This window comes from Zonotrichia albicollis, chromosome 3 (assembly GCF_047830755.1).
Source record: "Zonotrichia albicollis isolate bZonAlb1 chromosome 3, bZonAlb1.hap1, whole genome shotgun sequence".
Taxonomy (NCBI): Eukaryota; Metazoa; Chordata; class Aves; order Passeriformes; family Passerellidae; genus Zonotrichia; species Zonotrichia albicollis.
In genome coordinates, this window is record NC_133821.1 from 108,292,792 (window position 1) to 108,320,336 (window position 27,545).

Below are 27,545 nucleotides of genomic sequence, written 5' to 3' on the forward strand. Positions count from 1 at the left end.
TTTAATCTTCTTCTATGAAAAATGGGAAAATGTTAGTGAGGCAGGACAAAACCGTTGCCACAATCTCTTGATCATTTGCTCTCTGATGAGATAAAAGTTTGTCATCCTGCAGACAAGATAACAGAAATGACAAAACAGCTGCAAATTCTGGCCTTACAAGGGAATCACGGAAAGGAAAGCAGATCATATACTGACACCCCTGCCTATGAAAATCTGTGAAGGTGAAGAGGAATAGCTGGCATATACCAATATAAGTATAGACTGAGGAAGAAGAAAAATGTTGGTTTTGAGGCATCTGCATTCAAATCTATAAAACTAAGCCTGGCTGCTTTGCTCCGTGGCTATATAAAAAGAAATGAAGCACTAAACTAGCAAAAAAAAGGAGCTGTAAATTTTTTAGTAGGAAGCCTTTCATTCCTCAGAGTACAGCAGTCATTTCAGTGAGAAGTACATGGACAGGCTGGTACGCTGCCCTTGTAATATAATTTGGAAAAACAAAATCATCTCTAATGAGCTGCAGCTGAGCAAATCATCATTCACCTCAAAGCTCTTTTTATCAAATTATATTTTAGCCAAGCACTTGCAAAATTGTGAATAACACTGCTGTGGAAAAAGTTGAAACAAAATTATAGTATGAGCAGAAGCAGAAGAAATGCATTTTTATGGCTATATTATTAGTTTGGTATGTAAAGATTCACCTGCACAACTTCCCATGCTCCTTTGTAAGTGCTAATATTTTGACATCAATGTGGTTATTCATATGTAGATTTTTACTTCCTAACTCCCAAGAGTTAAGAGATATTTTACTTTTTCGACTTTCTGATAAAAAGCAGCCCATTTGGCATGAAAGCATGTTATATTAGGTGTTATATCACCAAAAGTGGCACTGTGTTCTGGGACCCCCAACATAAGAAGGGCATACACCTGTTGGAGTTAGTCCAGAGAACGGCTACAGAGATGATCAGAGAGGTGGAGAACCAGCCCTATGAGGAATGGCTGAGAGAGTTGGGATTATTCAGCTGGAGAGAAGGCTCTAGAAAGATCTTATAGTAGCCTTCCAGTATCTTTTTACAAGAACATGTAGTGACAGAACAAGTGGGAACAGCTTCAAACTGTTCAAAGGGTAGATTTAGATTAGATATTAGGGAGAAATTCTTTACTGTGAATGTGATGAGGCACTGGAACAAGTTGCCTGGAGAAAGTGTGGATTCCTTGTCCCTGGAGGTGTTCAAGGCCAGGTTGGATGGAGCTCTGAAGGACCTGAGTTCTGAAAAGCGCCTTGCCTATGGCAGGGGGAATGGAACTAGATGTTTTTTAAGATCCTTTTCAACCCAAACCATCCTATGATTCTATTAAAGTATTGCCTTATTTTTATCACAGAAACTAAATACAGAATTTCATGATCTAGGCATGAAAACTGTGCTACACAGGTTTACAAAAGGGTCTGTATTACTAGAGATTTTCCGATGCTGCTGGAGATGTCTTTAAGGAGCAAAGTTTCTTGATAACAGGTTTAGTCTTCATCGTTATTTATGAGTGCAGTTCAAATCTCTTCCAAACTAGACCATGCAAAAGACATGTAGAGGAAAAATCACTTTAGGCAAAAGGACTATTTCAGTATGATTGTAATTCAATAAATCCTATTGCTTAGTTTGAGTGCATAACAGAGGAGAAAAAAGAAATAACCTGTGTATTCAAGAATTTCCTCAATTTTCACAAAATCAATTTCTAAAGCTCCATGGTAAGATTTTATGTATTAATGGTTTTTATTAAAAATGGTCAGAAAAGCTTAAGTATTCAATTCCTAGAAAGCTCATAAAATGTGAAATCTCATTGCTCTTCCACACCTAACTATTTGAATCTCATTTTAATTTTTTTCATTAGTCTTCCTTCAAGTATTTTCTTTCCTGTTTTTAGATTTTGGACAGTTGGGGATGAATAGAGTGGTTTCTTGTTTATTTAGTTTAGTTTAGTATAGTTTTGTTTATTTTGCTGTGTTTTTCTCTAATTTAGGTGGCTATTACCCACACACTGTATTAAGAATACATGAAGAATTCTTTATTTATGCTTCTTGGAAGAATGATAATGTAGACTGATCCTAATTCTGAGGTCTTGCTTCTTAGTATTATTGCTTGCACCATACCAAATTTGGTAGGCTTCTAGAGTGTATGAAAGCAAAATGTAATCTTATTTGAGGCATTTAGGTAATTTTTTTTTCTTGGGTACCATCTGAAGTTGGCCTGTGGGGTCCTAATCACTGATTCTATTATTGGTCCTGCAGCCATTCATAAACACAGTAAAAACAAAATTTCTAAGTCTCAGGAAGGATTTTACCCTATTTATCCAAATAAAGTAAAAAGAACCTCAAACCACACCTCAGAAGACATCAGTCCAGACTAGCCAAGTATTGGGTAAAGTACACAATTCTATATGAAATAATTAGGCACATAATTTTCTGCTTCCAGATCAAAAGAAGATAATGAGCAATGAGGAACATACTTCGTAATATTATACAGACTAAGTTTGGGTCATTAGATCATCATCTAATTTGCCTTTCTACATATAACAGTCCATTAAACCAGCAACAGATACACTTTAAAGAGATTAAAATATGTTAGACTGAAGTAGTTAAGTTTTCAGAAAATGAAACTATAGGCCAAGGGTAGAAAGAGAAAATAGGCTTCAGCAAGGTCCATAACTTCTGCTATTAACAGAACATAACAGTCCATAACATTCTGCTATAGAAGGAATTGATTTGGTAAAATGGTCTGAAAACCCAAATTATGTTTGTCCTACAGAAAGGAAAAATCCTCCAAATTCTGATAATTTAATCTGGAATTTAAGAAAGAAGGAATTTCTTCACTATTAACAAAACGCTGGTGATCAGTATGTGATGAAGAACTTTCCAGAAGGAAGTGAAGAAAGAATATCCTCTGCCACTAGAGTTTATTAAACCTTATGACTTTACTTCATTTACATCCACAATAAAAAATACAGTTGGGACTTCTTGTCGTAATCCCCTCTTTCTTAAGAATACATTTAATTGGGCAAAAGATTCTTCTCAGCTACAATGATTGGTAACAGACTCAAGACAAAGTGCTTGACTAAGAACGTTTTACTAATGCAAAGCTGCAGACACTGCAAGCACATCAGGACAATGCAAGAAAACCAGAAAAAAAATTGGTATATGATCTGTGATGTTTCTTTTTCTGCTCATCAAGTTATTGCTTGATCCACTAGGTCCAGGAGGCAGTCTACCTATTTATCACTCTGAATTTTCCACTTATAGTGCTTTAGAGAGAATAATCCTAAATAGGTTCTTTACATATTATTATTACAGTTAAGCAAATAATTTTCTAAAGGTTTATTTCATGGATTTGGGCATTTTTGTCCCTTAATATGTTCAGTGAATAAATTTTCTTATTAGTCAACCAGCTGTAAAAGCTGGTCAAACAGTATTTGTTGAATTCATTTGATGATTGATTTGTACCAAACATAGGATAAAATGTTCATGACTAATTGGTTCTGTTATTCAAAGAAATCTAATTATCATCCCTAGCTTTAAAAGGAACCTGTACCACAGTGCACAAGGTAAAATAAACTAACAGAAGTACAGGCTGTACATTTGTAACACAGCTGACATTCATAATTCTCTTAAACTGCTCTACCTCAAACTCCTATCATGTAGGACACGGTGCCCTTGAAAGACATAAACTGAGTGTGGATCTCCACAAGTCAAACCATATCCCTCTACTATTTCATCATGTTCAAGTACATAGTCTCTTTAGAGGTTTTGTGTTTGTTATATTTTTACTATGCCAGGAATTTCCTGAGTTGTCCCATGGACATGTAGGAACATTAAGAAGGAAGAGTGGCAAGGCAATAATTCAGAAGACTTGAGATAAATTTCCTGCTTAAAAGTGGTCTCAGTTCTCCATCAACAAGAAATTCAGATGTAGTACAGACTCATCTCAAAAATATATTGAGGACATATATTAATTTAAGACTGGGAATTATTCTGAAACTGTTGCAATAGAATATTAAGCATAATATTGATATATGTATCAAAAAGTGGTCCACAAGTCCAGACAATGTAACTCTACCCGTTTTCCTCTGAGGTGCCATAACCTACATCTGAAGTGCCAAGGCATGCAGTAGAGGCAGTAATTCTGCCTGACACATTCTGTAAGTGACTGGAAAAAGTCTTGTTATTCATGGTGCTGGGGATTACGAGCAAAGTATATTATCTTTAATATTATGGGTGTATTTTTAGCTTTAATGACTCTCCATCTTTACAAACAGACTTTCAAATGGATTTTAAGATTAAAACATGGTGCCATTCTAGCATGATTTACAGAGCTACCATGTTGGTCTCAGTACAAGTCTTGAGTCAAGCTGAAGACCACACAGCACTAACTGGGTATCAGCTTCTCTAAGGGTTGAAATTTGTCCCATGTCAATTCTGGGTGAGTAATAGAGAAAACTGTAAAAATACAAGAAGTTTTGTGTGTGAGGCAGTGAATCTACAGTAGTTATATACAGTAAGGGAACAGTCGTCAGGAGTCAATTACCTGTGGTTATGTGGTAAAATTCTACACTATATATAGCAAAGAATTGTGGTTCTCTCACTTTAAACTTTCTATCCCTCCTCTGTCCCAGAAAATCATGTTTTTATTGCCTGCTGACAATGGCCTCTCAGCTATGCTATGCTCCAAAGGGTGGCAGGCATTCTTTGGGAGAGTGCTCACTGGTGTGGTCTGAAATGGTCAGGGAGCATGCGAACACATACACAGTTAAACTGTGCAGATGACTACAAGATGGCTTTTAAGCTTAAGTTTATTTACTAGTACAACTATAAGCTTCCAGTTCAGCACCTGTGTAGCCAGGTTAGCAGGGTCTATGGCCAAGGAAATCTTCTCTGGCTCCAATCATACTGAACATTTTTCTATAGATAATATTTTCTTAGGTAAAACATCATGTGAATTCTGCTATGTGATTTCTGGTTCTAGATCATAAGCAGCTTGATTGAAGGGCATAAAGACAGGGACTTGTCTGTCTTTTATGCTTTAATGTATTAAATATTTATAATATTGAAATATATATAAATATAAAACTGCTTTATATCAGCTTCAGGAACATCATTTTTTTGAAGACTGTGCATCTGATTTTCTTTTATATATTTCAGACAATAAATGAAAGAGATTCAGCTAAGATTTTATGGAAATATTCAGAGAACTGAGTGATACCCCACTCTATTCCTGGTCTGCATTGGTAAAATAACTTTATCGGTAAGTTAAGCACACTGAGACAACTCATACATGCTTTCATAAGCACACATATTTATTATAGCAACACCGTCTGTCAGCAGCTTCCTTATAAAGCCCTATTTTCAGGGATTTATGGAGCTGACATATGTATCGTGGGGGGACAAGCCTACGTTTGCTGGGCAATGACCTTATAGGTCTTTACCTCTATTTTCTCCGATTCTTTAAATATACTGCGTTGTTCACTTTGAGAAGCAGAAAGATGTAAGACAGACTAATTTTTCTTGTGAACAGTTCCCAAGTGTAAAAGAAGTCCACTTTAATTTGTATGCACATGAACCAGACTTAAATTTTGTGCAGGAAAAAGATATGTTTAGGTGCTTCTGTAATTTTAAAAAAGCATTACCAATTTTTAAATGTTCTTTGGCAGAAAGAATATTTCACAGCGTAATATATTTATATTAATATTTCAAAAAAGGAAATCTAGAAAAAAAGAGAAATCTGCTCTAGGTTAGAAATGTCTTTTGTCCAACAAGTCAGACTTGCGGTTCTTGGAAAATTACCAGTGCCTACCAAAGGCAGGTAAGTCAAACCACTGAATAGCATGAAACAGCATTCAGCATAGTTTGAGCTGCAAACTAGCATAGACCTAACAAATGAAATTGCTGCAACAGAATAAAATATGAAATTATTAAATGCAAAACTGTTACAGCCAACTTAACGTGGTTTTTGAGCGTGAACACTAAAGGGAGAGATAAACATGCAGGCAGTTGTGTAAAATAGAAGCTTCTGTGTGGTGGGGAAAATTCCTTTGACAATCTATTCTGTCCTATCTTAAAAATAATTCTTGCTTTGGCCTACTCTGAAACTGAATCCCGGGCCTCAAATAAATTGGGTCTAACAAAACAGAAATGCAGCTCAAAGGAATTAATCAAAATCTCCTCTAAGTAGCAATCCAGATTTGAGAACTGGCAGTCAGGCTACTGCTTTTCAAGCCACCAAAGAATTTTAAACATGTTACAGAAGTGTTGCACTTGGTTGAGAAGTTGGGAAGTTATGAAGCACAGAGCTGTATTAGTGTGCTGCTGCTGAATGATAAACGGAGCAGTGGCCTTTGGAAAAGGATGCAGAGTAATAAGAATGTCAGTAGAATAGATCATGCAGGGAAACCCATTGTCCATGAGAATCTTCAAAGGCTCATTTCCCACTATAGTATTAACCTGACTGAGTGCCTCAGCTAGGGACATAGAGGGTACCTAATATGCCTAACATAAAAAATGGCAATACATTAATAAAGCAATATACATTATGTATTACATCTATCCAAATAAACATGTTTAGGCAGCGCATAATTGTATAATGCCTATGCTTTGCAAAGAAACTTTTTTTAGGCTTTTTGAAAAAAACTCACATAGTATTTCTTCATCTAGAGCTACTTTACCTTTTCCAAGACACTGCGATAGATTTACCCTATAATCATTTCCTATTGTTACATTCAAATGTGTAGTTCTAAATTTGAGAGCAAAAAGAAACATTCCTGGCTTCCTACTGTGCAATTAAAGAATACACAGTATTACAGAATTCTCAGCAAGTTGCTCTTCCAGTAAATCTCATTTTCTAATAAACTAAAATATGTCTTGCCTCTGACCCCTATAAAAATTTCATGCAGCAGACATGAAAGAAGGGAATCTGATTCATTTTTCCACTTCTACAGTAGGACAAGGCTTATTTCACAAACACCAGCATTATACAAGATCAAAATAATATCCATTAACATAAATTATTCTTTCTCAGATCTGTTTTCCTCTTGGTATTGCTTAAGAGAAACCTGAGAGCAAAAAAGTAAGTTTCTTTTTTACGCCAATGATAAGTAATGAATAAACAGAGCAAGTACTAAAGCTGACTTTGCACCTACTGAATGCTGCAAGTGTCTGTACTCGTTTGATATGCATCTAGCAAAGCTTGGATGTTCCCAAAAGGCCACTCCATGAACACTGAGAGAGCAGCGTCTGCTAGTGGTGCCTGTAAGACACAAAAGAGTTAGAAAATATTTATATAAGTGAGAGCAACTGGAAAGAATAAACCTTATTTAATCTATATTCCATGCTATTTTAAAGGCACATACAGAAACAATTTCATGCAATGATCATCAGTATATAGAGAGTACTATAAGATCCTGCAACACATTTCAATGTTTACTTGATTGCTTTTCAGCAGTGTTTCCTTAATTAAAAAGATTTTTATGTTCTCCCTCATTTTCATCACTTTGCCTGATAGATCCAGTCAAACTGATTTCTTGTCAGCTTTTTCTTTGTGGCTATAATGCTCACATGTACGTGTATACATATGTATATATACAGACAAAAGTGCATACATCACAGACCCATGCATATATGTAAGCTGTAAGAGACGTCATGTGTACATGTGTATGTCTTCATGGACATGCATAAGTCAATGTGTGTTGTTTATGCAGATATATTCATATATATGCATATTTATATGAGTCCAATAATACTTTATCTAAGACACAAAGCAAAGTATTTCTCCCCTTTTTATCATCATAAAATTTCAAAGTAGTACTGTACCTGTGGCATTGAGAGGACATCGATTGAATGCCATGTCCCCAGCTGGGGTCCTTTTCCACACCATTGACATCAAATAGTCTTCAGGACATATTTCATAAGGCGCTGTCATTTGCGAATGAGAATTTAAATAGAAACATTAACATATTTTGTATCAGAAAAATAAGTGCTCCATTTCATCCTACTTTTTCCTGAGATAACATAACTTGGGTTAATTTTAAGTTTGAAGCAAAAAAATGAGAAGCCTGAAATTTTGCATATCTGTTTTTGTGACAGTATCTACTTCATATAACCCATGGCTTTATTCTCCCCAGCAAGCAAGCACTTTTTAGGTTGTAGTTACAATGTTAACAGGTTTGACTCTTTACTTGTTGCTCTATTTTGATCAATAGCACTAAGAAACCAACAGAAGATGATGAGACTTAAACTGTGATAAGTTATAATGCTAATATTAAACTAAAATTTGTAAAGATTTTTCTAAAATTTAATCTTTATGCAAAAGAAATAGTTCTGAAAAGATAGTTGAAACATTAAATGTGCTGAAGGTGCTAAATGAGAATTGTGTATTCTGAAGGATATTATAAAACCAGGCTATTTCTTTGAAATGTGTTTCAGTACAAGCTGGTAATTAAGAAAGTATAGTCAATAATGTGAGACTGAATGTCTATAAAGCAAAATAACCTTTTACTGGTTATTGCAATACCATTTAAAGGGAAAAATATTGTCACAATTTTGTACTAACAGAACTGCATGGGGAAAAATAAACTTCAGCAAACGCTTCATGTTTTATTTTCACATGGTCACAACAGCAGATTCCTCTTGCTCTTTATATGTTAGTGTATATTCCAGTTTATGATTTTTGAGTAAATTAGATTAGCACAGAAAACATCTGGCTGTAGTCATCTCACAACTCACATTACTGACATGTTAGTTAATGCAATCTAACTCACTCCAAGTTCAGTGGAGAAAATTAAGAATTATTTATTATTAAATGTATTTCCAGAAAAAAAAAAAAAAGTAACCCTGCTGTATTACAGCAAAGTGGTTACAAAACAAGAAAAAAGAAAAGAGAAAGGAAATACATCCTAGCAGATGGTGTGATAAGGCAGAAAGCAATTCAATGATTCACTCATGGTTGCATGGGAAATCTCTAGCAGAGGCAGGAACAGACTACAGATTTTGCCCATCCCATTATCTACCCCACAAAATCGTCCATCTTCCCTGTTTTGCACTTCTGCTGACGGAAGTGTGAGCAAGGGAACTGAGTAGACTTTTGCACAAAGCTGTACCCTCTTTTTGTAGAGGACAAAGAATACCTAGCAGATGGCTCAGTAATACTAATATGAATCACAGTTGGGCAGAAAAATTGCTTGCTAAATTTGCCTCACCATCAGCATTCCTGAATCGTAAATCAAGACAGTTGGTGCTGCATAAAACGCAAGAGATCCATTAATGGCAAAACCCAAAGAAAGTCAGTGAAATCCATAATCTAGAATACTAGCCCTGCTTCAGATATGCCCACAGAGTGAATGCATCAGGACAGTGATACACTGGGAAAAAACAGATTTTGATAAACATAAGCCATCTGGTGACATAAGCAAAAGCAATTACCATTCTATTATGACCTTATTAACAAAAGAAATGTTCTGTTTTGAGGAGCGTAAATTAACATAATAAGGAGGTTATATTATAAATTACATAAATTTGCCAGAGCTTATAGCTCTGTGAGAACTATATTTGTTATGCAGCTGTGGCCATTTCAAATGTGTTGTGTTCACTAATCAGCACTTTAGGTGCTGATTCTCAGAACTAAAACTCTTCTCTCCACATACTGAATGTTACATGTGAGATTTTTTGCTTTAAAAAAATATATATAAATACATCTATATGCACCATATTTTCTCTTTCACATTAGCAAGCCTCAGGTAGTATCAGAGATTTCCCATCTATTTGGAAGGGTACTAGTGTGCTTTTGAATTAAAGTTTTCAGAACTCAAGATTATATTGAAACTTCGACCTAGTGCTGAAAATAAGTGGTGCACTTGTGTGCTCTGTTCAAAAGTAAAAGGCACTCCCAACACCTTGAGTCATCAGGAAAGAGGTATGGGAGCAGCTGGAACTTGGAAGAAGTTTTGCTTAGCCCAGGCAAAGCCCTTTTCCTGGTCTCTGGCTGACTCTTGGCCTTTTAATGCCTTGTACCAGGATCAAGGAATGCTGCAGATAAAAACAAACTCCTTCTTCCCAAAGCTCAAACCTATCTGGCAGAGCTTACTCATCAGGCATTCGCCCACATTAAAGCATCTGCGAGGCTGCAACCCAATGTCGCTCATGGAGGCATTACAGGCACGCTATATCTGACTTGAAAAGCCTTGCTGATCCTCAGAACCAGTTCAAGTATTTCTGTAACTATGGCACAATTAATTCATAACACACCCACAGGTAAATATGAATTTGCTGTACAAAGTCATAGAAAACTACCGGAAATTAGAAGCAAATAGCAAATACTGAAGTAAAATTTGCTATCATTGGGAAATAAAAGGCAGTCCTCTTTCACTCTTGATGTGAATCACCAGCATCTTCCCACACAGAGCATGCACTCAAATGTACCACGCTACACCCTTGTAAAGACAGAGCTGTATTCATCCCACCTAAGCCCAAATATTCAACAAAGTCAGTGGTCTAGAAGCACAGTCTTCTTCTGACATTATGGAGAGAAGACGTGCATCTCCCAGAGGCAATCAACCCATTGGGATCTGTGGAAGCTCAGACAGCACACAAAGCAAGAGACACATGTGGTCTCACAGAGTCTACCATCTACACAGGCAGATCACAAATATGGCAGAGGGTAACAAAAGGGTGAGACAAGTGAGCCTACAGCACACAGCAGCTCGAATGATGGTAGAACTACAGCTCCTCTTTTGAATCCTAATTCAATGCCCCAGGCAAAATTATCATAAACAAAGGCAACAGGAAAAAAGCTTTTGGATGTCTTATAGAATAGTGCTGTAATCGGAGACAAAAAAACTCCCCAAAGCTTTTATTTTATTATTTAGCTCAGTATCATTTGAATTACTTGAATCTTCTCCCTTCTCCTATTCTGTCTTATCTATTTAATACTGCTGCAAAAAAAACTTCCGTCATTGGCGGGAAATGATCACTCAGTCTCTGGTTGTTGTATACTCTTGTCTTTCTGTTAGCTAACAAGATAGTCTAGCACTCTTTTCAGTTATACTTCGGCCTAAAGTACCCCCATATCAGGCTTTATACTACTGAAAACATGCTTATATTTTCAGTAGTATAAATGCTGAGAAGCTTTTTTTGAATAAAATCTAGGTAAAACATTAATATTGGAAACAAATAAAGAGGTAATATACATTTAAATACTGGGAAATTAGGTATTTCTGGAAACCAATACTGTATTGTTGAAACATGATATATTCTTCTGGCTGTCATAGGAACATAGTCCTATTTTTATAAAAATAAATTTACAGGAGTCTTCTACCCTGTATAGTGCTGCACTTTGGTTTTGGTTGTCCCATCTCTTGATTTTTACTGTCACATTTGGTGGAAATTGCCTTATTTCTCTTATACAATCTTCTACAAGTTTCTGATCATCTTGCCATGCAACTCCTTATCAGATGCATTTTCTTTTGTTATCTAGCTGTCTCCATTATTCTAATGGGACAGATATAGTGTTCATTCAGCTTGTGTAAGTTTTCTGCTGTGACTCCTGAGTGACTAGCTGTTTACCAAATATAGAAGCATTCTTTACTTTCTCTGATTTGCTTCCAATTTTCTGAAGTTTTCCTTCACAGAAAAATATTTTGAGTGCCGAGTAGTGCTGACCTACTAGGAGTGAGGTTTAACTTAAGACACTTGGGATGCAACAGAGCAGCAATAACTGAACCCAAAATGTCTTCAGATCTTTGTTTTTCATTCCTAGATTATTACAAAATGGAAGGAGAATAAGTTTTAAAATTTATAGATGTGAATATAAACAAATCACAAAAAAAGATGCACAAAATTTATTCAGAAACCAAGCTTTTTGAGAAAACAGTTTTCAGATAGTTGTTGCGCATAGAAAAAACCTTACAAAGTGAAGGCCTTGTAAAATCATGGCTCAGGCCTGCTACTTTGGCTAAGCAGAAAAGGACTACGGGAAAGTGACTCAGCTGATTTAGAGGTGGAAAAACAAGTTATGTAACCATGGTGTGTTCACATCGTGGTGCATGGAGGTTGGTTGAATTATATTTGCTATGATTTTAATCTATGTAGCTGATAACTGGCTAATTGCTTTAAAAGGCCAGGAATTTGCAATAAAGCAGCTCTCCTCTGCACCTGCCTGGGGACTCTGAGTCACTTCATACCCTCAGCTCACAGACAGCACTTCTGAGTCTGCCTCTCTTAGTGCTGCTGAAAGTAATTCAGTTCGTGCCCCAGCCACTTGAAGGGAAGCACTGAGAAACTATGAAAAAATTTCATATAATACTCAGATAATGCAGAACACAAACTACACCCTGTCCACACATTATTTTCAGTTATCAAGTAAGCACTCTGTTTGCAAAGTATCTTATTAACATCAGTCACTATAACAGAAAAAGGCTTTATTAGCCTTTTCCTTGCACAATTTAAAGCAGCTATAATTTAACTTTTTGTAAGTCAACAGACCTCTGGGTGATACAAGCAAGTGCAGCTTCATACCCTTAACAAAAATATTACATGGTTCTACACACCTGAGGATCTTGTTTTATTCTTGTATTTAATACAAGAAAAAGGATCAACATTATAGTTTTCTCACACTGTTTAGTGGCTTACATAGAACAAGAAACTAGTGAGACAAAAATAGCTTTTCTGAGCTATTTCAGGGCTAGGAAGAAACGCATACAAATAATGAAATTTTCCTATACTTTGAACAACTCTGTGTAGTACTTTCCAATTTTACTTCTTTATAGAATGTAATTTGTATATAATTTTATAAAATTTTGTTAAATTATCTCTACATTTAAATCTGAGACTTCAGTAAATGTCAGTCTAGAGGCAAATAAATCTGTAATTCATGTCTAATAGTCTGCACAAGCATAGCTTATTAAAAGGTGCTTCAGATTAGAGTTTCTATAAGCACACTAAATCTAATCTGAAATTAATCAAGTAAATAAATAACTTCACCAAATGGCAAATAAAGCTCTGTGTGCATTTGACTTGTAAATACATCTGTAAAATATTTTATTAACAGCAGGTGGCAACCTTTGAAAATTGGACTGCAGCAGTATGGTTTTACTTTTAAATACACAAATGCAAATTATTTCAAGAATGGTTTTATAAGCAGCATCTAGTTCATCTGACTGCTTATTGAGAAGATTCATATTAATCTTCTATTAGTGTTGTGCTTTACAGAGGAAGGCTGCATTACCCATGGAAATTAGTTTGCTTAGGAATCCAATACAAATACTATTTTGTACTGCTTTTCAAATGATGAAATTTTTATTAAAATTAAAGAGATCATTTAAAAAGCAAGTTAAATTCAGTTAACTTCTACAGTATAGTATTATAGCTTTCTAACTACAAATAGCCTTCTTGTTGTTCTTCAAATGCAATGAGACCAATAGTTCCTGCAAGTACCTCGAAAACTGTTCCTTGATGTCTGTCAAGGGATCACTATGCCCCCTATGAAAAATAGGGGCTTGATAACATAAAATTCACATCTCATTTCCTGACCCAAAGCATCCCTGCCATTTAAGTCCTTCTCTGACCACCAGAGAACACAGCCAGCAAAAATGTCCAGAAGTCAGATTGTTAGATTGATTTTTTTGCTGCTTCCTGGCTTGCAGTTCAGATTGCATAATTTCCCAAGTGGATGGCTAAAACATCCTACCCTCCTGACTAACTACTTATTTTTTATCTTTCACCTATCCAACAATACATTCTTTTACTTTAGAACAATGTGTGTTTATGATAAATACTGTCTGATTCACCAGATATTCTTCTTTATTCATCATTTTTGAAGAAGCTCAAAAATACACTTTTATTGGCTTTTAGTGGGAAAGACTTAAATCTGTTGGGAGGGCAAAACAAAGAGTGATACAAAGCGTTATATTAAAAAAGTGATATTTAAGCATTATATTAATGCTTAATAATAGAAAGATGTGTCTTTCAATTACTTTCCCTATTTTATAAAATCTGGCTCACATATCCATTCATTCACTCTCTACACTATGGTAAGGCTCACTTTATCTCTTATTTTTACTGCACTAGAATTTACCCCAAATGCTTAAGAGATGTCACTTGTATACTGGATAAAAGGAATTCCAGATTACAAAACCAGCCCTGATATTCTCAGATACAGTGCATTCAAAGAGATTTTCTGTAGCAAATTGTTCCTGCTCCAAATACTATAGGCATTCCTAGGCAATCAAGTATTTTTTATAACTATTTTTACTACGGCATTTTGCTTTGCTCAGAACTTGATGCATTGCTCATACGTCTAATAGGGCTCATTTCCACTTAGCTGCATAAACAGAAATCTACTGAGAAAACCAGCAGTGACTTGTCTAAAGCAAGGCCAGATACAGCTCCTTATGGCTATTACTCTACAGACATTGATCTCATCTTTCCTACGGCTGCCCATAAAAATAAGCCCTGTTGTAGTGTAAATAATAACAGCAATTGTATTTTCATCTCACCAGGACACCTCTGTTCACTGCAGCGTCTAACTTCCTCTCCAGTTCCTTCACACTGCTGCCCAGTCACAGCAGCACCTTGACAGATCCTTATCCGCCTCTCCCAGCCACCGTCACAGGATTTGGAGCAGCCACTCCAGTGGCCCCACTGGTTCCACTGGCCATTTGCTGTTTGGAAAAATATAATTACAGCGGTGATATGACAACAATCATAATGGAGAATTACTTTTTTAAAACTGATTTGTATAGTGCTGTTGTACAGTAACAATACACATTTAAAATATGCCTAAGTACTCTTAAAAGAAACTAAGTAAAAACATTTTTGCATGTGATATTTTAAGACCTTGATTTTTACATGTTCTCACAGAGCAAATGAGGCTCAAAGGTAAGTCCATATAGAATCTAAACACCCAGAAAAGCTGCTTTTGCACTGTCAGAGGATCATGAAGTAGTCTCAGCCTAAAAGGGAATCAGTTCACATATACTTACTTTCTAGGTTCATGAAAAACTTAGGTACTTTAGGCTTCAAAAATACCTGCCTAAAACTGCTGAATGTCCTTCAAAGAGCAATTACACCAAAAAGTTGATGTGCAGCCTTTCAGGGCACATTCTCCAGCTTTTTTCATTATCAAGTGATAATGAACGAGGCCCCAGGACTCAGAGAATCACAGAACTGCTAGAGTTGGAAGGGACCTCTGGAGATCTTGTGGTCCACCACCCCTGCCAAGGCAGGGTCACCTGGAGCAAGTGGCACAGGAACACCTCCAGGCGGGTTTTGAATGTGTCCAGAGAGGGACACTCCACAGCCTCCCTGGGCAGCCTCTTCAGTGCTCTGCCACCCTCAGTGTAAAGAAGTTCTTACTCTTATGTTGACATGAAACTTCTTGTGTTGTAGCCAGTGACTTTAGCCCCAGCAGCTGCCCTGCCCCTCGCAGCCCGCTGAGGCCAGGCCCGCCCTGCAGGCCCCGCTGCAGCGCGGAGGGAGCGCAGCGGGGCGCAGCCGCTCGCTACTCACCGGTGCACTCGGGGTTGTAGCACTCCCGGCTCTCGGCCCAGGGCCCTCTGCACTCGGAGCCGCCGTGGGCCGCCGCCGTGCACTGCCTGCTTCGCTGCTGGGTGCCATTGGAGCAGGTCACCGAGCACTGGCTCCACGAGCTCCACTCCTGCCACTGTCCGTCCACTGCCGCCGCGGCCACAAAAGAGATGGACACAGCAGAGTTACCGTCGGAGCCACGCAGGTGACCGCAGCCCCTCGGGCTGGGCCCAGCCTGCCTTCTCATGGCAATCAAATACACAAACCAAGGTTATGAGCTGCTTTAAACGAATATAAAACTGTTTTCCTTTTCCTTCAAGTAAAGAGCGTCCCATCTCCTCTAATTGCACACTGATGTAAAAAAGGATAAATAATTATTTTGGTCACATACTCTTTGAGAGGTGTTATTAAAAACAGGACCTTATAAAAAGACTGGTCTTTCTAGGTAAAAGTGAGAGCCGTTCTTGTATCATGTAAGTAAATCCTGAGCCCTCTGAAGTGATTTCTAAGAGCTGCAGTGATAGCTCAGACAGGTCAGATTATAACATTGGTGCTGATGGTGAAAAGAGATGTCTTTAGTTGAACAGGAAAAGGAAAATGGGAGTTACCCCTTCGCCTCACATACAGGCTCTCTTCTCTGTATTTACAATGCTGAATATATTTTTTTATCATTCATCCTCCCTGTGAGGGAAATTATCTCAGTTCTTCAACATTCTTTTGAGATAAAATGTAGCAGGACAGAAACTGCCTGCCTTCCTTGCTTTCTTATCAGATTTGCTGTTGTGTTTGCATATTGCATAATCTTCTTTCTGAAATGGACAAGTTAAATGTCTAAACAAAATGAAAATGGTGGAAATGGCTCTGTATTTAGTAATTTGTATTAGCCCATGCACTTGAGCTTGGATGAATATTCTCCTGAGTAAAGGTTAATGACTGTTATTAATAATTTTGTATATCAGAAAGCTTCTTGAGGTAAATGAAAATATTAAAAACCAAGGTAATGAAAAAACATAAAGCAATTATACTTCCATACAAGTTAAAAATTATATGGTCGATAATAATAAGACTAGACAGTATGTTTAAAAACAGGCAAGCATTATGAAATTTGTTATGACTAATTGTGCTAATTCAGGATCCTGCATTCATAGAGATTGTGGCAATCATCAGTTCCGCATTGCCCCTGCAGTTAAATATAATCTCAAAATGTAGGTTCTAATCAAATAATTTTGATTAATACTCGTCCTTGAAAACCTGGTTCTATAACTGCTAGTGCTATATAAGCACCACCATTCCAAACAAGGAATTTCACTTGGTGCACTTGCCAAACCCTGTTTTCAGGATTCTTCTAAAGGGGAGTTGGAATAGCAGCTCCCTAAGCTGATGGTGTTAATGTCTAAAATAGAAAGAAGAATCTTAAAGTTAGTGATTAAACATACTGTTCTGTATGGGTGTGTCACTGTTCAGTAAATAATTGAGGCAAACTATTTTGCTAATGTCAGACATAAACAACAGAACATTTCAAAGATCCTACCCATATCCTGGGCCCAGGATCTCAGCACCAGTGAATTAAAGGAAGAGATTTTCCGAGGCTTTTCCCTGAAGTTCTGTATTAAGTATTCCATGTAATGCCTGGTTGTGAAGCACTTCTCAATGCAGATGCCTCTGAAGCTATGAAGCTGAGCCCTGATAATTTATTCACAAGAAAATGGAAATCTTTCCAAACATGGATGCTAGTTCCACTCATTAATCATAAAAGGTTTATGTGAAGAGGAAAACATTATGGAAATTACATTTCAATGCACCCTCTTCAGTTTTATTCGTTGCTATATAGTATTATTTAGGATAGGAAAGATCAAATCAATTATTATACTGTCTTTGGAGAAAACTCATTCTGCAGCTTCTCATATATATTTCATACATCTCTCTTATTTATCTTTAGGAGGAAAGAGCATGTGAGTTTTCTATTTCAGAAACACCCTTTAAAAATAGAGAAATCTACATGAAGATTCCCTTAATAAATTGAAAATGCAAATTGCAGCAAATCTTAATATTGAGCAAAGACTTAAAGTGCTGCTTTTAAATGTAACAGTATAGAAGTGTCTCTAAAAGTCATTTAGATATAAATTATGTTTCAAAATCCAGAGTTCTCAAGTAATTTTTTGACAGATTAGGTCAAAATATCTTTTGTTTTTCTTCGCAATATTGAAGCAAACTGGATGCATTAGATGTATACATGCATTTTGAAAAAGTTGATCTAAATTAATCACAATCTAAAGACAAAAAGTTGAAAATCAATTTTGAAAGAACACCTTTATTTTTTAGTAATCTTTAATTTTAGTAGATGGACATTTTAACATGAAGCCTGTGCATTGTTTATTTGGTTAGTGGTAATTTTTTGAAATCGGTTTCACACATAACTACCAGAAATGAGGCACCTAAAAATGTAATACAAGAACTTAATGGGTATTCAATATTGCCCTAGCTTGTGTGAGCCTTTCTGTCTGTACACATGTAAATAATATCCATTTTGGATAAGTTAGCAATTTAAAGGTTATGGTTTCACAAATATTTTTGACATATGATGAATAAATAATTACAGTGAACCTCTAAGCAAACTGTAATTTTTTAACTGTATTTTGTATTCTATAATTTGTACAGATATGGGGGACACAAACTATGTGACCTCTGAATGTCACTCTTTCAGGCACAGTCAGGAAGTATTTTGCCTTTTGGTTCTTCGAGACCCATCCTGAATCAAGACTTCCCACACAACGTACTGTGTCCTACAGAGAGAGTACCTCAAAGAAACTAAATATTATTTGCATCTGTCCTGAACAGTTACCATCCTGACTATATACTTTAACCATTGCAGTCAGAATTATGAACAATTGTAAGAGCCATCCTTCCCAGCAAACAATATTACTCAAGATAATCACTTTGGATAATGTTTTTTTCCCTATGTGCAAAGTGCTATAAAAGAAACTACAAACAACCCACATTAAATGCACTGTAACAAAGCAGAGAGTTGCTGTATGAGCTCACCAGGGCAGAGTGCAATATTGCAAGGTTTGTGCTGTGTTTCAGGTCCATCACATGATCTTCCCCCATACTGGGGAGGTATACATGACCTTGTTCTAGTTCTTTGGCCTCGACCACATGTGAATGAACACAAACTCCAAGGTGACCATTCCTCCCAAACGCCATGTACTGCAACAAACCATACAGATTTTAACCAGAAATAGACACACAAGTAACAAAGGATTTCAAAATAAACAAGATCAACATTTTAAATAGGAGTTATTCTGCCACCTTCAAGGAAATCAGGTTCATAGGTAAGCTTTATCATAGGAAAACACATACTTTTAAAAGCTTAGTTGATTTTAATTTAATCATATTTTCTATAAAGTATATTTAAAAATGTACTTTGTAACATTTTCTCTAATCTTTAAACTAATCTCACTATCACAGTTTCTCTTCTTTGACTGTTTTACACATCATGACTTTCCTTTTCAGAAGTTAGTAATGACATCTTTGGTCGCTGACTTGATATGTTTAATAGCCCTGATTTTCAGGAGGCATGCTTTTGTGAAAATTTGGCATATACTTTCTGTATCAAGGCAACTGTAAAATCTAAAACCAATCAAAAATAAGCTTTCTTTTGAAATTATAGGAATAAATGCAGTAATTTTTTACTATATCAATATCACAAATTGGAGCAGTAATCTTAAAGTTTTTTCAATTGTTTAAATTCTGGTGGAAATATGGTGGCAGATGTGCTTGATTATCTTCATCAAAAATTCCAAGACCACATAAGTAAAAGAATTATATACCATTTCCATACATGAACATATTCATTGATTTAACAGACTATAAGGCATGCTTTACTCTTGGAAAAACATTCATTCAACAAACTGCAAATACCTTCAGAGTTCACAATAAATTACAAACTTATAATACTATTTTTACATACAATATTTGATAATATTAATATAAGGAATCTAGAAGATGAATCTTTCTATACTTCAAGCATTTTCTACTATAGAAGAAGCTGATATACAATATCCATGTGAGCTTCCATACTATATGCAACCCCTTTACAGAAAAAAACAGTGAAATTGTCAGAAATTTCTCTACATGTACATTTGTAAAACAGTTCTATATAATTTGAATAATACTGCAAAGCCAACTTTACTTATTTTTCTTCTGCTTTAATAAGAGCAGTAGCACAAATTTAAGTTAGGCAATGTCAGAACAGGAATGTAGTGATGAGAACTGCAGTAATGTTCAGCATTTCAGAGAAATCCAAAAACATAGTATCCACACTGAACATGTCACCCAGTACCACATAATTCTGTTTCTGAAGCCCTGTCTGTTTGAAGGGTGTCTGGAGGGGCAAACTGTGTATAACATCAGAGTGTATCAGTAGTAATGATTCACAACATTACAGAAGAAATAGATTTTCTGTTTTGTCCTCACTTTTTTTCATCACTGTGAAAGAACTTCTCATATATAGGTTTCCTTTGCCCTGAAGGCACATATACCCTGCCCAGTTTCTACACATACAATCCTTTTCTTGCAGGAATCAGAATAACATTTCCGGAGGTGAAATTCAATTGCAAGGCTGTGGAAGGACATTCAGCTCCCTGGCACATTATCACATATTCATCAGTAAGATCAAGGGGAATTCAGCAAGTAGGTAAGTTCTATTGCCTTTCATTTAAAGTAAGAAAAATTGTCATTTCAGACACTATGTTGAGATAAAAAGTTTGTTAGTTAACATCTGAGAAATTGTACCTGACAGAAAATGTCAAACTTAATTCAGGGAAGATTTTAACTTACTGGACAACAGCTCAATCAATGAAAGGTTTTCATTTGGTCACATAAAAGTGGTCAAAAAGACCACATCCTATGTCCTTATTATCTTTCTCTAAATATCATATCCATCTGCATTATTTTAAAAAAAAATTAATCCTCAGGAACAGTTGAAATTAATGTTAAAGTGACAGATTTTAGTCTAGTTAGTTTAGAAACCTTGATTAACTTTGACATTTTTGTCAAAAACAGAAAGTCTTGCACTTCTGAAAATAGTAAATTTATGACTATACCTGCCCATAACTATTTTAGTTTCAGCTGTTCTTAACAAGTACTACAGCTGTTTTTATTCATCTATATAATTGAATTTTTTTTCTCATTGGCAAGGCGTTAGATTACGAATCCAGACACATCTCTAAGATTCCCAATTTTTTATCATATGAGCAAAATTAATGAGAAAACAGTTTGTCAGATAAGATTCCAAACAATAACCAGTAATAAAAATATGACAGAATTTCATACCTGATACCACAATGGTTGATTAAAATGTTCAGATGAAACAAGATTTTTAAAAAGTATAAAAATTAGCTAAACTAAGTTAATCTAAATTCTAAAAAGATTATTCTTTAGAAAAATAAAAAAATTGAAAAGGTCTTGACTCTATGTAGACATAGAGTGGGGTTTTTCAGGGCACATACAAGTGTAAGCCTATTGCTTGATTTGAAATTTTGATTCCATGTTGTCAAAATGTTCTAAGTTTGTTGTCTTTGTCTGAATTTTTGTCTTTAAAGGTCTTTAACCAAGAGGATGTGTATTTATTCAGGCAAGAGTTGATTGCATGCTAGCAGCAACACAGAACAATTCCTATGTGATTTTGGAACTAAACACAAGCCAAAACAAAATGTTTCATTTTGGATGGACTGAAAGCAGCCTCTATCTGTTTGTGGTTTAAATTAAGCTGTGCCAAAAATCATCTTCCATGACAAATTTTATCTCATTAAGTGAAAGTTTCACAGCACCTTCTTGCATTTGTAGACTTATATATCTGAAACTAGTAGTCCAATAACAAAATCAAGGATGGAATAAGCATAACACTAAAACAACACATTACAGAAGTGCCCAGCATTATCCAGATTATCTTTAAAAGAAAATCTTAATTAAAAGTTTCTTACCCCTGATTTTTCTTTCTGATATTTTATTTACAGCTTCTTTCTTTAACACTATTTTCTAAATGCAAAAAAATCCCCTATAGCATCTGATGAATTATAGCCAGATGAGCTATGCCAAATTACACCAGATGGAGAGCTGGCCCGCAGAGGAGTTACTGTTTTCAGTAACACAATTTCAGATGCAAGATTCATTATTTGGGACAAAAATATTCAGATTATTGCCAGCTTCTCTGTCAAAAACATTGCTAGCACAACAAGTTTGGATTACTGCAAAGCATCTTTCCCATCTCTCTGCCACTCTGTGAACCTAATCATGTTGAAGTGAACACCCACAGTGTTCGCAACACACAACTGCTGTGAAGTGGAAGGAGGCGTTAGGCCATGCTGGCCTTCATCCCACAAACATATTTTGTGAGATTTTTATTGGGGTTTAAACACTTTTGATTTGTTCAGCTTTAAATTGAACAGATATTGAAAAAACTATGGCCGTTGCCATGGTGCAGGTAGGTCCAGTACTGTGTGATATCTCCATCAGTGACACAGACAGAGGGACTGAGCGCACCCTCAACAAGTCTGCAGACGACACTAAGCTGAGTGGTGTGACTGACAAACCTGAGGGACAGGATGTCGTCCAGAGGGAGCTGGACAAGCTGTAGAAGCAGGCCCATGTAAAAGCTATTAGGTTCAACAAGGTCCTGCACATGGCTTGGGGGCAACGTGGTTTCAACACAGGATGGGAGATAATGGGATTGAGAGCAGCCCTGCAAGGAAGGACTTCAGGCTGTTTGTAGATGAGATGTTGGGCATGAGCCAGCACTGTGCATTTGCAGCCCAGAAAGCCGAACACATCCTGAGCTGCATCAAAAGCATCATGGCCAGCAGGGTGAGGGAGGAGGTTCTGCCCTGCAACTCCACTCTGGTGGGACCCCACCTGGAGTGCTGCCTCCAGGTCTGGATCCTCAGCATAGAAAGAATGAACCTGTTGGAGCTGGTCCAGAGCACTGCAACAGAGATGATCAGAGAGATGGAACATCTCTCCTGTGAAGACAGGATAGAACAGTTTGGGTTGTTCAGTCTGGAAAAGAGGTCTCCATAGAGACCTTATTGTGGCCTTTCACTAGTTAAAGGGGATGTCTAAGAAATATGCAGTTAAGTTTTCTGTCAGGCCCATTGCAATAAGATAAGGGAGAGAAAAAACGGAGCTAAGTAAAACTACCTTAGCAAATAACACCAAGCAAAGTATAGGATTTGAGTATATAAATGTTTGAAATGGCTTAGTGTATTGCTGCTCCTGCCATGTCTTGCTTTACCCAAAAGCCTGGAAATTTAGGCTACAACTAAATTTTGTGGCAAAAGGTGGTCAAGGCAATGGAGAAGGAGAAAAAGAAGCTGAGATGATCTGCAAGCATGGAAATCCCGTGCTCTTTCCCATCAAGTTTTAGCTGTGTTAGAAATAATTCACTAAACTGAAATGAATACAGTAGCACTGCAGTAATGGATCATGAAGTATCTCCACCTGCAAAAGGACCAGTGACAATAAAAATTATCTATGTTTTGTTGTCGACTATGCTGCACTTCTTTAGAATAGTATTGGTCTGAAATAAATATAAACAACCCCAAAATTATGTAAAAAGTGGTTCTTTCATTATTTTGCTTGGACTGTCAGTAATGCTATTTTGAATTTTAAATATCTATTCCAATACATACATATATATGAAGCTGGTAAATCCCATTTTCCAAATTTTCCAGGACACTGAGATCACAGAAAAATGTGTTCTCTAACATCCCAGTGAGTATCTTGGACAGCATATAAAATATGTTAAAGTGTGTATAAAGAATATCTAAAGGCAATAGAAAAAATAGTCTGAAAGCTTTGCATTAGTATTTGCAAGTTTAACAGGTTCCTTTGAAGCCTGTGGATAGATGCATGAAGTACAGTAGGTCATTCTGCATGTTTTTTAAGTTAAAGGGACAACTCTTTGATTAGGAAGCATTCCAGCTCTCACAATGTCCCACATCCTTTTACTAATCATTTTGTCAAACATCTGTTTTAAATACACTATTATACAGACTATGTATATATTTTTTTTAATGGATGGACCAGGGATCAGGAACTATGCAACTTTCTGAGTCAGGATACATAATAGAATGAGGACAGAGGATATTTGGGCTAATAATTAAAAGGATGTTTGAAAAATTAATTAAACAATGCCTAGGAAAAGCATATTTCTAAATTGCTAATCTTGCACACTGCTACACAGTAGTGACCCTGTAGTCAGACAGAGAAAAACATAAATTAATAAGGTATTGTAACTGCATGGAACAATATGCAAGATTAAATCCAGGACACTGATTATTTAGGAAAGGTATCTCAAGATACATAGAGATTATCAAAATCAGCTGTGGTGAGCTGAAAAAGAAAATATCTTGGAATTGCATACACTAAGAATTTGTAGCCTTTGCTACTGGGTATCTGGAAACAAAAGCTGTATCCTGAAGTGTGAGGATATAAGGAAACAGCTCCTGTGTGCCCTGAGAAATATGGAGCATTGTTTTGGGGTGAGCATTGTTAAAGGTTCCCTTATCCATAACGTATCTAAGAATTAACTCTTTTTCCAGTTTAAATTTGACAGAAAAGTAATCACCTTGGCTGTTGCATTACCTGTAATTTTTTTTGGTTTTTTTTTTTTTTTGGTTTGTTTTTTGTATAAAAACTTAATATCCCTTTCTGGAGAGAATGAAGATAAAATTCTGAAATTAGGTTATTTAATCCTCTTCCCTCCTCTTAGTTAATATTAATTAGCAAAAAATCAGGCAGAACTCATTGTGAGAGGTGGACTGTTTTCATGTTCATTCTTCACATAGTTTCAGATGAATATTTAAATCTATTTTTGATTGTTTGCAATGTTTGTTCATTTCTTTTACAGTTCTTCTCTTTCACTTTTTTTTTTTTTTTTTTTTTTTTGGTACTTGAGAGTTCTTTTGCAGTATTTCCCACCTCTGGCAGAATCCAAGCTACTGTAAATGTTTTAGAAATACCTGCCATTTTGTATGGAAACACTTCCATGTGTAAAGTTTTACCACTTCTAAAGTATTAAAATTCAGCTCTAACTAGGCATTTCTGCTCTGAAATATTATAGAATTTCATGTGAATTGATTAACTTAAGCATGATAGGAAACTTTAGGTGATGAGAGCAATTCTTGTTACCATCATGCATCATCTAGAGACAATCTTGTAAGCTGATTTTCATTGCAGAGGCTCCCTAAATGCTTATAATGCTGATACAGAAACCGATGGGATCACATGCACTTCCTATTGGCTATTTTTAAATACACAGTAACAACATGAGGGTTGGATCCTACCTGTTTTGCTCATTGAGATACAGTCCTAGAGTTCCCTCTGTATAACAATTTAGTTTACTTCAAAAATGTACTGAGCTTCCCCAGAAGCTGAAGATAGCTCACCACCCTCTTGGGATCAAATGTTCCAGAGACCTGAGGAATTTGTCCTGAATTTGTACTATACATACCATCTGAAGGATGGTATATATTCTTTTTTTTTTTTTTTTTTTTTGCATTTCAGTCACAGCAGAGGAAAAATAATGTAGTCATGAGGCATATGCCTTCCCTCTTGCTTCCCATCATAGATTCCCATCACAGATCCACAGGTAGAGTCTAAAGAAAGATGTGCCCTTTCAGCAACTAACTTGAATATGCCTGTCTCTTCTCCTTAGTGTATAACTACTGCTGAACTCCAACGATGTCCAGATCTCTCAGACAAAAGGAGTAGGAAAACTGTGATGCAAGACACTGATGACCTTTACTGTGTGTCAGATGTAAGAGAGTTACTTTTGTCTGATCTTTTTTCCTTTGATAGGTAGCTGTTGCCCTTTCTTGCCAGAACAATGTAAAGGGAAGTCCATGAAGACATAACTGAGCATAGAACACTGTCTGGCCCATTGCCTGAAAGAGAGTATTCTAAATGGGAAAACAATTGCAGTGTCAAATAATATATGTTAACCCACCCTCTTAATTAGTCTCTGCCTCTTAATGTATTCATTATCTGGATTTCTTCCCTAGTTTGTCTTTGTACTCATGCTACCTTCTCTTTTCTGAGTGAAAATTAGAGAATATAGACTCTTTGAAAAAAAATATGAAACTGTCAGTAAAAAAGGTGCTCTTGTTCCATATCTTGACTGTTCTGAAAATAAAAATAATAACCTACATGAAAAAAAAATCACAGGTGAACAGAATTACAGTTCTCTGCTTTAATTGAAATGCCCCTATGAAATCCATGTTAATAATAATAAAAAAAAAAAGTTTCAAATCCTTATCATTATACAGTTCAAAAACATCCACAATTTATTTATTGGCTGCTAACACTACCTGGACAGAGGGCAGTGTTATTGCAAACCCTTGATTCTCTTAAAGGGCCGCTGCAGTGTGTCCCGTAAGGTGATACACAAGTTCTGGTTCGCACCTGCGACCCTTGACCACAAGTAACTGAACACGTACTCCACTGGGCCCACTCTTCAACACCAGATTCACCTGTATTCAAGACAACAAACAAACATGAATATAGACATAAGTATTAATGACACAGCTTGTTTTGTTTGGTTTCTTTTATTTTTGCTGAAGCTCATTATCGTCCGCTCTTATAAATCAAAGAAAAAAGTACAACACCAAAATAAATATTTAAAGGTTTATGGAGTAAAGCAGCTGTGAAAATGTGCAATGAATAGAAAACAAGGACACCTACAATGCTGCAATCACAAAACGCCTGTCAGAGGGGAACACTTTGATGTCTTAGCATCATTTACAACTTTATGAGAACTACTGCCCTTCAACACTTGAGAAACAACACTACCCTCAGGATTCTGTAAGAACATAGACAACTTTTTTTACATAATAGCAAAGGATTTGTCTTTGATATTTATACTTATCCTTCTAGAATTAAGGCTCAGTAACAGTTTAAGGAGCCCTACCAATAAGGGAATTCCAATTAAAAAAAACCCAGACAATCAGTCCCTAATGTCTTACATTTTCTTCAGCAGAATCATATAGAATTTGAATGAAGTTCCCTGACAAAGAAAATATTTTGTTTACTAAACTTTAACCTGAAATGTGAGATGGAAACTTTGATAATTTACTGCATAAATTTACTCCTTGCTTTTGGCCTACAGGTATGCTGAATTCTTGGGTGTACCAGACCTAATTACGAAAAGTAATACATACTACTATGTTCAAAATGTCAGATGTGATTTATTAATACTGTATATTAGAAAAGAGGTTTTTTACAAAAAATTCTGAGAGATAGAATATTATATTTTTATTTTTTGAAAACAAGTCATGCATAACATTTTCTTCCATGGATGCTCTGGAAAGAATGCTTGAATTTTGAAAGAATGGATGAACAGCTATACACACAATTGTGGAATTCCTTTCCCAAAGGAATTCCTGTTCAGAAAAATAAGTCCCTTGAGTATTCTCAGAAAGCAAAAGCAAAAATAATGTGAATATAACTCACTGAACAATTTGAGTAAATAATTGTGCATTGATGTTTAGCTTCTTCTGTTAAAATTCAGAATGTAATGTAAAATGGCAGCTCAAATCCTTACTGCATGCCTAATTTTTTAGTGTAAGTCCTTTTAGAAACAAATGGGACTTTCTGTTTTAAAATCAGTGGCATGATAAAATCTGCAGACTTGAGGGGCTTGCTTGAAATTTCAGTTATCTCAGTATACTTCTAGTCTTCCAAAAGTTCTGATACTGATCACAGTCGAGGGACTGTCTACAAAGCAGGAATATTCTGGTGCTATCTTCCAAGAATGCAGTAAGTGACATGCTATTTCTTCAAACAGTGCTTTGTAGCAAGAATCTGTGAATCTCTCCAAACTGTCTTTTTTTGGTTGTTTTTTTCCCCCCAGAGGTCAAGCAGGAAGCCTTTGCAGAATGATTGTTTCTGCTAGACTTCTAAGATTCAATTCTGAGGCTATTCAATGCTTTAA

General features: G+C 36.1%; 1 protein-coding gene across 13 annotated transcripts in view; it reads right to left on the bottom strand.

The window, feature by feature from the left end:
- The window catches only part of ADGRB3 (adhesion G protein-coupled receptor B3), a 445,578-nt gene that overhangs the window by 236,286 nt on the left and 181,747 nt on the right, over positions 1-27,545 (bottom strand). For all 13 annotated transcript variants that reach the window (XR_012579769.1, XM_014264918.3, XM_005483937.4 and 10 more), the window contains 6 exons: positions 25,924-26,085; positions 18,599-18,763; positions 15,539-15,703; positions 14,527-14,691; positions 7,850-7,951; positions 7,180-7,286 (listed from right to left, as the gene is read on the bottom strand). Coding sequence is in view for 12 of the 13 variants with exons in the window: in XM_014264918.3 (XP_014120393.1) it covers positions 7,180-7,286; positions 7,850-7,951; positions 14,527-14,691; positions 15,539-15,703; positions 18,599-18,763; positions 25,924-26,085 (866 nt within the window). In the remaining variant the exon portion in view is untranslated. The remainder of the gene's footprint in view (positions 1-7,179; positions 7,287-7,849; positions 7,952-14,526; positions 14,692-15,538; positions 15,704-18,598; positions 18,764-25,923; positions 26,086-27,545) is intronic.